This window comes from Maylandia zebra, linkage group LG13 (assembly GCF_041146795.1).
Source record: "Maylandia zebra isolate NMK-2024a linkage group LG13, Mzebra_GT3a, whole genome shotgun sequence".
NCBI classification, from domain to species: Eukaryota; Metazoa; Chordata; class Actinopteri; order Cichliformes; family Cichlidae; genus Maylandia; species Maylandia zebra.
Genome location: NC_135179.1, coordinates 6148246 through 6159335, shown reverse-complemented (window position 1 = coordinate 6159335; position 11090 = coordinate 6148246). Strand labels below are relative to the sequence as shown.

At 38.1% G+C, this 11090-nt stretch overlaps 1 protein-coding gene across 1 annotated transcript; it reads right to left on the bottom strand.

Annotated features, from left to right (window-relative positions):
* Positions 1 to 3555: 3555 nt before the first annotated feature.
* LOC101485909 (solute carrier family 22 member 7) lies at positions 3556 to 9149 on the bottom strand. The gene is made up of 11 exons (XM_023152412.3): positions 9051 to 9149; positions 8558 to 8961; positions 8251 to 8354; positions 7899 to 8053; positions 7594 to 7762; positions 7323 to 7443; positions 6362 to 6471; positions 5989 to 6203; positions 4694 to 4802; positions 4294 to 4500; positions 3556 to 4048 (listed from the first exon to the last, which is right to left on the bottom strand). The coding sequence occupies exons 2-11, from the start codon at positions 8942 to 8944 to the stop codon at positions 3985 to 3987; spliced, it is 1641 nt and encodes a 546-aa protein (XP_023008180.1). The 5' UTR covers positions 8945 to 8961; positions 9051 to 9149; the 3' UTR covers positions 3556 to 3984.
* Between the last annotated feature and the right edge of the window lie 1941 nt (positions 9150 to 11090).

Below are 11090 nucleotides of genomic sequence, written 5' to 3'. Positions count from 1 at the left end.
TTTGTCTTCTCTGTGTTTAAATATGTCTTGTGATTAGAGTACAGCCTTTCAGAGCTAAAGATGCAGAGGTTTGAGTTAGACATTTTGGCTAAATCTGGGACAAAGTTGGCACTAGCAGTGTGTGCAGCACAGTATATGTTTTTTGTTTTGTTTCATTCTTGGGATTTTATCACTGTGCATCACTTTAACCCCCACTTCTAACTGCTTGTCACCACTGAACACCTTTTTCAAGTGTGGCTAATGGAAACCAAAGAAAATAGCCCCTTCGATCTAACATGAATTGTCTTTGATTACTTTTACCTCAAAACTGGGCAGATAACAGCTTCTGGGCACCTCCTGCGCATCCTGCTGGACACTAGGAGGCAGTCAAATTTCATGTAAAAGTAAAATTTCATGTCTTGCTTTCAGCAGTTGTAAATTTACACACAAGGTAACAGCTAAATGTAGACAATACAAATTTGTTTCTTCACCCTGAATATATAGCCACTATTATAAATCTACTGAGCCACTAAACAGGTAAACCAAAGACAGTGGAGACGATTGTATCATATCATCAAAGAGGGATAAGGAGGCTGACATTTGTCTTCAGGAATGCAGCGTATGCTCCCGACAGGTTGATATCACAGCTAATGTGATGGCAGCAGCAGAATACACTGATCTAAATGGGACTGCTTACTGATGGCACCAAAAAGACCTGAAACAAAATTCAACACAGACATATGGAGATAAACTCTGGGTCTCTGGCATCATAACAGCCTGGCTGATAACCTTCAGGAATACTTCTTGTACCAGAAACCTTCAAACTGTTAGGTGTAGAACACATGCCTCACAGAATGTAAAAAGAAATGAGAAGAAAAGCAACAAGCCACTGAACCACAGCAAAGGAATCGTAGGCACAGATATGTAGTGGCTCTTAACACACTTTAAACAAATAGCCCAAATTACTGGTGACTGTGGTCTACGACATGCACATTCAGTGGAGAAGGGGTGATTAAATGCTGCCTCCTAAAAGTAAAAGACTTTCAGACAGGTTGTTAAAGCACAAATACGATGAATGTGATATTTTGCGCTGTGCCGCATACATTTAGAGAGGAAGCGTTAAACCTTGTTTAAGCCTGCTGATGGCTAACTGTTATCAGATGTCCACAGGCAAAGTTTTGTTTAAGCTACTCAGCCTGTGCATCTGTTTCAAATAACTATGTATTTTTTTCATTGGGATGAATTTGATAAACTATTTGAAGATCATCTGAAATTACTCAGAAATCTGATTGTGACCCACACCCAGTTTCACACCTTGGCTCAGGCGATTAGAGGATCATCAGGGGGTCCTTTTGTCCCTCTGTGGGGGGACACTCCCACTAGGTTTAAATCTGGGACTCTCCACCATTTGACCTTAGAACTGAAGAAGCTTCTCGGATGAGAGGTGAAACGTCTTCAAGCAACTTAAAGAAGTCCAGACGCTTTTCTTTGCAAGCTCCTTTGACTACGATGACCTGGATGACTGAGAACCTTCACAGACATACTCAGAAATCTATGCTTATAACAGCAAACATCAATCTTCTTTTCCCTTCATCCCCCAATGACCTTGGCCACGTCTCATAAGTAATCTGCAGCTATACAGTAAAATACAAGAAAGTAATGTGAACCCTTTTGAACAAAAATATCGAGTATCTGTGGGACGTGCTGGACAAACAGTCGCCAACTGCTAGTGATCAGGGACTTCTGCGCTTCTGAATAAATATCTTCAGCACTTCTGTTGGATCAGCAAATAATGGATAAGCACCTGTTTCTAACAACATGTCATCATCTTGATAGGTTTTAGTATTTCCTGAGTACAAGTGAAGTATTTAATAGCAATAGCTCAGCAATTCATTTAATTTCTGTGTTTGTTTTCCAGGTGGGAATAAAGTTCCCATGCACGTCATCTTCCTCCTGGTTTCTGACATCATCAGTTTCTTCGGACGTCCTGATGTGAGTCAGAAAGTGGACAGCGGGTCCACGTTCTCTGCCAATCCCACCGACTTCATCTTATATTTTGGTGTCGTCTCCAATATCACCCTCATGCTGTTCATAGCTCAGGAGCGCCATCTCCAGGTGGCCTACCCACAATGCCTTGCCTGCTGCACCAGTATCAGGAGGCATCCCGTAGTGGCCTTGGTAGCATGGGCTGCCCCATTCGCCATCCTGGCTCTCGCTGTGCTACAGTACAACCTCTGGTTCGCTGTGGCTCTCCTTGCTCCTTTCCCCTTTCTCCTCTTCTTTGCTGTGGACTCATGGAGGGCTCTGAATTGCTCCAGATCTAATCCTTCATCACCAGAGAGGAGAAGGACAGTGGTGGGTATCGGTGCAATCTGGGCCAACTACACTGTCCTCTATGTCCCTTTCATCCTCAACCTCCTTCTTGAAGCTCTGTCCTTGACAGAGGTGGTGAGCTATCTGGGGCTAGTGTCTCACTTGCTGCTCTACCTCAGCCCTCTGGTGGACCCTTTCATCTATATATTCATGAATAAGGGTCCCAAAGAGGTGCTGCAGGCACTGCCCTGCTGCCAAAGGTGTAATCAGAAAGAAAACACGACACCCACAGTGAACACTGTGTCTGAGACAGTAGAAACAAGACTTTGAAGAGGAAATACAGGAAATACACAAATCTGGCATGGGACAGTTCATAAGTCTGTCAGATTTCTGGAAGAGATTTTTAGTCTGAGGCATTTTACACAGGAATGATTCTGTTACTCTAAACTTGTAAAACTATAAACTACTGTAAACACATAAGACTGCAGTTATGTGCGGGCAAGGAGAAGAGAAATCTGATAGCAATTAGCTTTGGCAAGACCACACAAGTAGTGTCAATGAAAAGTGTCAGGTTGAATATAATTGGATGTTACAGGTCAGCTGGTAACAAGGTGGTTGATGAGATGGTAAACAGAATGAGAGGCTCCATTCCAACACTGAAATAATGCATATAGAGAAATCTGGCTCTCAAATCCTTCCTCAGCCATACGAGCACATATGCTTCATATGCACAATCAAAATAAGGGTCACTGGATTATCCATTGTCCATCATAACTGCAAAGCTACCAACACGGTCTACTCATCTATTTTAGCTTATCATAACGTCTCTCTCTATATCTGAAATGCTTTGTATTTGTTTGTATTAACACTTGCTTTCTTTCATTGTCAATTTCTTTTTATAAGTTAGCGTTCCTTTTTAAGTATATTTACAATTGTAGGAAATTGTTACCAGTGCTGGAAAATCAACTTTTCTTGCAGGAATGTGCACACACACACACACCTGCATCTAAAGGGCAGCCTAAAAAGCGATCTGATGGCTGTTCCCTTCAGGATCTTGCTGGATACATTTATTTTTGCTGTGTTCTCATATTTTAGTTAATGCAAAGCTCAGTATTGCTGGATAACTGTAAAAAGTACAAGTTGAAATGTAATGAATTGTCTGTGTTTACACTGAGCAGTAAGGTCACTTTTGATCACCTGACAGGTTGTTCTAATATTAGAACTGCCTCACATACATTAAAAATAACACGGTGAAGCTCTTCCATACATCTTGCATACGTTTTTTTTTTTTTATTTAAAAAAAACAACTGTGAAAATGTAAATTCCTGCTGATTTGTACAGTTTTTAAGATCTCACAATACTTCTTGCTTCATGTACTTTATTAAACCTATAAATTTTATTGTACTTAGATTTGAATGCAGTTACACATCTATATTTCTTTCGTTTTCCTTTTTTCATTTTGTTTTTCTTTTCTTTTTTTCAATTGTGTAAATATCAGTGGGAAACTGTCTCGGTATTTAAAGAAAAAGGTCCACATATAAAGTCTAATACAGTGCATCATCTTTTAGATCAAATAAAATTGTAACTGAACATTGGTCAGTGCAATTTTTTAATGTTATAAAAAATGACATTTATTCTTTCTTTTTTTACATTTTTGGTCAAAATCTCTTTTGATTTTGAATTCATTCTTCGTTAACCTAATTGTGACTTAACTTCTAGGGAAAAAAGCGAGGATTCCTTGGATACATCTTTCTTTCTGAAATTAAAAAGAATGGAAAAAAATGAATACAGACCAACATAATATTTAAAATAAGTTAAATAAAACATCAGTAGCTCAACAAAAGGCTTAAAAGTCTTTAAAAAAAATCACACAGCTTATATTTTAAATAACTTCATATATATATATATATATATATATATATATTTTTTTTTTTTTTTTTTTTTATTTTTTTACACATTTAATGTATTAATTTAATATATGTATTGTATTATGTCACCAACCTTGGATTTTCTATGTCATCAATTGTCTCAGGCAGCTTCACATTCAGTGTTTCTGGAAGAAGCAGAGCCACTAGGCCAGAAATAATGGCTAAAGAGCAGAGGATGATCTGAGGAAGAAGAGTCCACACATCCTCCAGCAGCAGGATGAGTGGAGCAATTGATACTCCCAGACGACTCACGAAACTAGTATAGCCCAAACCATTCTGCCTGATAAGACAGAAAATAAGTCAGAGGAAGTGAAACCTCTGTAACCCTGCTGAAGGCAGACGAGTTTATAGACCTTAGGTGATCTTTACTCAAATAATAATTAACATCCAATGCCGGAATAATGCATAATAATCCTACCAAATAAAAAATAACTGGCATGGGTCAAGGGATTGGAAGTAAGTGAATCACTGACCTGGTCACGGTAGGGTAAAGCTCAGTGGTGTAGAGGAAGATGGTTGTAAATGAAGCTTCTGAAAGGCCTTTTCCAAGTGTGGCAACAATGGCACGCACGTGCCACAGATCTAAAGAAAAAAAAAGGAAATAAATAAATAATCATTTACATTTAGTTACTGTGAAACAAAAGGGAAAACTGATCACTGCAGTATAAGCTGCAGTATTTATTCTACAGCAGTGGTCTGGTAATCTAAGGATATAACATCTGTAAATAAAAGTGGAGCATGGTTTTAAAGTCTTACCAAAAAAGTGCCCTAAAAACCTGCATTCTTTCTAATGGCCAGCAGAAGGCTTTTGTGAAAAAGAAATCAAGTAGTGATTGCTTGTAAGTTATTACTTGACTAAAAACTTAAGTGATGACTAAACAGTCTCAGTCACAAAAATCTTTAAAAAAGTCTAATTTACAGTAAAAAAAAAAAAAGATAGTAATACTTCAGGTAATGGCTACATTGTGATTGACAGGTACCATTAAATACAATTTCGATGCCAAAACTAGCATACAAATTAATATCATAGTAAATGAACAATGTATGCTGGGAAAAAAACAGGCTAGCAGAAACTAGCAAGCTTGGTTAGCCGGGTCCTGTATGTGTGGAGTTTACATGTTCTCCCTCCCGCTGTGTGGATTCTCTTTGTGTACTCAGGGCAAATCCCAGACCTTAAAGACAAGCATTTCAGATTAATTAGAGACTCTAAATTGGCCATAGATGTGAGTGTAAGTCAAAGGTTATCATTCTTCGTGTGTTAGCCCTGCGATAGACTGGTGACCTGTCCAAGGTCTACCCCCCTTCTCCCAAATATGACAACAGGGATACGCTCCAGCCCTGCGATGACCCTAAACTGGATGTGTTTTCAAAAAACAGAATGGATGGATGGCTGGATGGACAAATAGATGGATGTATATCTTCACAAAATGCCAACAGGCAAAACTCCCAACTCAAGCCTTCAAATCAGTGATCCACAAACGACTGGCTGTAAAAACTGCATACACAAGAAAAACTGCATTCTTCCTCTTCCTGTAAAAGAGAGCACATTAAAATCTCACGGTATGATTTTATTGTGCTCTCTTTTACAGTGACCCTGTTTGGGTGAATGAATGCACCTGAAGTGAGAAGTTATTGGTTTCACAAAGATACCTCTGCTAATAAAATGAGTGCACTTTAGTTTTCACAGTATTACAAATAAACAAACCAGCCTGCAGTCTGTGCGGTTACAAAACTTCTGGAAAACAGGTAACAAAAAGCTCTCAGTGACCTTTGGGAATAAAGATGTTTATCCCGATGCAGATCCCGGTCAGTAGCAGCGTGCCTGATTGGCATTTCCTTCGTCCAATGATGTTGAGAAAACAATAAATTGTGAGCTTGGCAGGAACTTCAATGGCTCCATAGATAAAGTGTGTGAGGTACATATTCAAACCAAACCCAGTGATGTTCAAGCTGATTCCATAGTATGTTGAGGCGACTCCATACCTGCAGAATATAAAAAAGTATTTTTATAAAACCTACAGCATTCAAAATTCAACTATTGAAAAGAGATTTCTGATTAATTCAAAATCTCAGAGTAGTAGATAGAGGTAGTTTATGATTTATATAATTGTTGTTGGTATTGTCTTCATGCTGATACACACCAAACAATTCCAAGTAAAAAAGTTAACCATCTCATTCTCGGTGTTTTGACTAGGTGGAAGTACGTATAGTTTTTTGCCTGGTTTTCCTGGACTTCTATGTTGGAAAGAGTCTGTAGAAAAACAGAAATAATAAGCAGTTAAACATGGATATTGATTTCTGGGCTAAATCGAAATTTTTATTGTTTTTTTTTGTTGCTATTTTAATATGTTGGTTCGAAACAGGTCTCTCTTGTAAATGATACACAGAGTCTCAATGTTTTGTCCTTCAGAATGCTGAGGCACAAAACTCATATTGTATTGTATTGAAGAAGGTGATGAAACAGGAGGAATGACTGCAGTTTTAAGCGGTCTTTCAAGAAAAGTTCATTCAAGAACTCTGGAGTTTCACAAAGTGTGGACTAAGGCTGATGTCACTGTTTCAAGAGCCACAATCCACATCAAACCACCCCTGAACCAGAGACAAAGTCAGAAACATGTAACTTAGGCTAAGGAGAAAAAGAATTGAATTGTTGATCATTGATAAAAAGTCCATTGAACATCAAAGTTAAAGAGTGTGGATGAAGAGTGCACAGTATCCAAAGTGTGTGAAGTCCAATGTGAAGTTTCTGCTGTCTGTGATGATTATACAACTGTCTACCAAGAGATTTCAGAGCATTTCTTTAGTCTGCTCACAAGCTTTGTACAGATCCTGAATCTCTTTTCCAGTAGGAGCTGGCGCCTTCTCACAGTGCAAAACTTTTTGCTTGATTAACCCATGCAACTTAACTTATGTACTTAAGTAGAATTGTCAGGTATCTGTACTTTACTTGAGCAGTTTTTTTCTGACAACTTTTTACTTTTACTCCCTACATTTTTAAACGATTATCTTTACTTTCGACTCATTTTCTTACATTTTCAAAATGGGCTTGTTAGTTTTGGTTTGACGTATTTGAGGGAAGTTATAAACGAAGCCCAGCCTTACCTCTAGTTTTTCTCTGGAAAGTTTTTGTCTTCTGTTGATGTTTGCACATTTGTCAAGATAAAACTGGGCCCTTTCCACTTTACCATTTGCTAAAAGCCAGCGAGCAGATTCAGGAATCCACCTACAATTATAATCATACAAAATAATCAACCATTAATTACAACGATTATAAGTCAGATGTGGGAAATACACTTCCAAAAAATGTCATGAATTAATGTTGTTATGAATAAAAAACATCTGTTTTGTTCCCCTGCTGTTGTACTTCACTTACCACCAGGTTAGAACTGCGAATCCTAACGGGGCTGTAACTGTCATGGTCAACGTCCGCCAGTCAGTGAGAAGAAAGGCCATCCCAGCCAGCAGCATGTAACCTACAGACCAGGCCAGGCTGCCAATCACCCCAATAGTTGACCTATGACTTATGTCAGCCCACTCAATGGCTGAAAGGTATGAAAAGTACCAAAATGAATGATTATTGGTTTATTGTTAATTATGAATTTTAAACCTACAACAACTGATTTTAGGGGCGCAACATGTGATGTGTTAACATTTTTTGAAGGCAAAAAAGTCATTTACTGAGAACTATTGAGATGATGCTGATTCCTGTCAGTGAAAATCCAGTGAAAAATCTCAGCACTGCAAACAGTATGTAGGAGTTTGCAAATGTGCTGGAGAAGCCGAACACGATCGACAAAATGTAAGAGACCAGAAGCATGGTTTTTCTCCCATACCTGGAAACAGCACAGGAAGTACATTTTCCCATAACAACCTACAAAGGCCTCAAAGGGGTTTCACAAATGTAAAAGTACAGTCATGTTTTTTAAGTGTGGTTTTGACCAAAGAATTATCACAACTATTATTCCTTGTGCACGATAAATTGAACAATGGAAAAACAAATGCATATCCAGCATAAAGTGAACTGCCTTACTTATCACAGAAGAATCCAAAAGCTAGGGCTCCGATCATAACTCCAACGAAGAATATTGTGTTTGTGGTTTTTGTCAGGCTCTTTTTATCACAGACAAGGTTCCACTGGGAAAGAAACCCACAGAGGAAAGCATCATTTAATTTGATCCATTTAGGTACTAGTTTCTTCTATTCAGGCCAATGTAAGGGTCAATATTTTTTTAAATAAAATTTGAATTTCATGACAGTCAATTTATGTCACACACATCTGTGCATGTTTTTTGTTTTTTGCAATATTAGTTTTTAGTCGTACACTATTTTTACTGTACCTCTGTGGCCAGCGTGGAAATGAAGGTGGAATTGTCATAAACCCATCCACTCTGACACCAAACTGTGGGCAGGTCAGTGCGGTTGGAGTTGTTGGATAAAAGCTGAAACTGAGGCTCTGCGAACATCTCACAGGATTTCGGCTCCCCATCTTCTCGTACAGGAAGGCTGACAGTCAGTTTCTGCTCCTGAGTTAAATTTATGAAGAGTTCTTCTGAAGACTTCTCCAGCGTGCTAATGTCACAGTGGTGAGGGGGCACAGCAGCAATGAAGTTATTTAGTAAGAAGTGACAGGGGAGAACCATCCGCGAGGTGCACAGCAGGATGAGGATGGCGATTTGGAAACGCCCAAACCCATCGATTTCCTCAAGGATGGTCTCAAACTTCATCTTTGCTCTGCTTATGACTGCAAAAGTAAGAGGTTTAGAGTTAGTTTAAAATGTCAGAAAGTTAAAGATGTGAACATGTATCAATACAAAGACTGAGATTACTCACCTGCATAAAAAGCTGCATAGGGTGCATGCACTCGAGCTGCAATGTCCTCTTCTGAGTTCTCTGCCCCCTTTTATATGATAGGGTTGGATTTAAGCTCTTCAGAAATTTGCCTGGCAAACTGACTTGATCATTAACTTCAGGGTGACTTTTGAACATCATTACATTGCAAAATATGTCAAAGTCCAAGTTGGTACTCCAAGTTACACATTGGAGAAGCTAGTACAAATGTCAAATGCCCCTTAACCCTCCTGCTACATGAATGTAAGGACAATAAAATTTAAATAATGCAAACCGCAAAACCAAGCAAACAAATGATCTCCATAAAAATGTATAAATTATAACTGTTGGCTAAATTTGACAATCTGTATTTATTAACTGAGCAAGTGTTTTGTTTTAGTCATCTGAAACTGATTGAAGTCATGCTCAAGTACAATGGGTATTCGTTACGGTAGTGACCATATTTGGACACTAGGTGGTGGTGTAGCCTCTTCTTATAAAGATAAATTAAACTCAGCATGCTACAGCAGGTGAAATGACAGGATTAACACACTGAATAAGTAATAAGCTAGTTTGTCTTCCGTATTTAACATTATTTTCTCATAATTTCAGAGTGTCTAGTGCACTGGTCAAACGCACAGGACATAAAAAGGAAAAAAAGGGATACAAGTCCTTTTGGACTTTGTTTGCGGTTCACTATTTTGTTAATCAAGCATTAAACAGAATAAACCAGCAGCCCACACTAAAAGCAATTAATGTGACTGATACACAGCAGCAAGAGTTGTAAGAAAGCAAAGAGTCTCTACGATACTATATAAAAGTCCTCAAGCAAACCCTTTTAAAAGGGAAAAAAAATCGCAGAAATAAAGGGTTGGCACAAATGTCACGTGCAAAAAAAACGTCAACAGCTCATTCTGGACAGTGGGTGACGGATTGACCGTGAATATATAGTAACTGTATCCGCACAAAACTGGAAAAATAAGGCCCTTAAAAACTTTTATTATCTTACATTCTTTCTGTGTGTAAACGACTGTTGATTAAATGCATCTATACTGAAACTGGAGAAATATGTCCCTTTGGTTTCAATTTAACAGGTAAACCTTGTTATCAGTGCATTTCACTTCAACCCATTTCAAAGGATGAATTAGAGTGGAAACTGTGAGCCGGGCCTGCTCGGATCACTTCTGAAAGAATGGTCAAAAATTCCCATAAACACACACTTAAACCCTGTGGAAAGCCTTCCCAGAAGAGCTGAATGTCAGGAGATCCTGAAGCCTCAGAACATGAAGAAAGGAAAATATTTACATTTCATTTTAACATCATTTGTTATTTAATATTTTTTATCGCTTTGTTCTAAAATTCAGAAATTGGAAAAAAAAAAACAAGAAAAAGTCAATTAATTTATATATTTTTAATGTTTCCTAGTTAAGACAATACCAAAACTTAAACACACTGTTTTGAATAATCATACATGTTCATTTATTTTAAAGAACATGTGAAGATTTGTGTCAACTCAGAGAGGAAAGCTTTCTGAATGTATATACACGGAGAAGTGCTTTCTAAATGACAATCTTTTATTTTTTACATAAAGTTCAATATTGAGTACACATACAGACAAATACACACATGAAAAGCATCTAAGCAGTCAAAGAGAGAAGCGTTCTCATGAGAAAGCTGATGTTTACCCTGCGGAAGCTATACAGTCTGCACCGTCTGTGGCTTTCACTTAAACACACACACTGACGGATGAAACGTCTCCCCGGCCATATGTCTGTGTGCTTCCCCTACGCACAGGAAGTGCCCTCGAGGGCGCCGAGAGGTTAATGACGCCACACTAACACAAGGTCAGAAAATGTAGCACATTGAATAACAAAATAACTGGAATGTAAGATTTTTTGCTTATAACTTTTCATTTCTGAATATAAAGATGAATAAGTAATAATAGTATTAAATTAACTAAAACTCAGCATTTAAATTGTGACAATTTACTTAGAAGACAGAGCTTTGTATTGAGCGCCTCTTTGGGCCATCGAAACCACAAAA

Bases quoted from the DNA above. Each gene is read 5' to 3' on its own strand.
- LOC101485909 (XM_023152412.3), bottom strand. From the start codon at position 8,944: ATGAAGTTTGAGACCATCCTTGAGGAAATCGATGGGTTTGGGCGTTTC. The intron at 4,803-5,988 runs GTCACTGAGAGC...TTTTTTCTTTAG, and splicing joins AAACATCTTTATTCCCAAAG to ATCTGTGGCACGTGCGTGCC. The intron at 4,501-4,693 runs GTCAGTGATTCA...CTGTCTTATCAG, and splicing joins CTTTACCCTACCGTGACCAG to GCAGAATGGTTTGGGCTATA.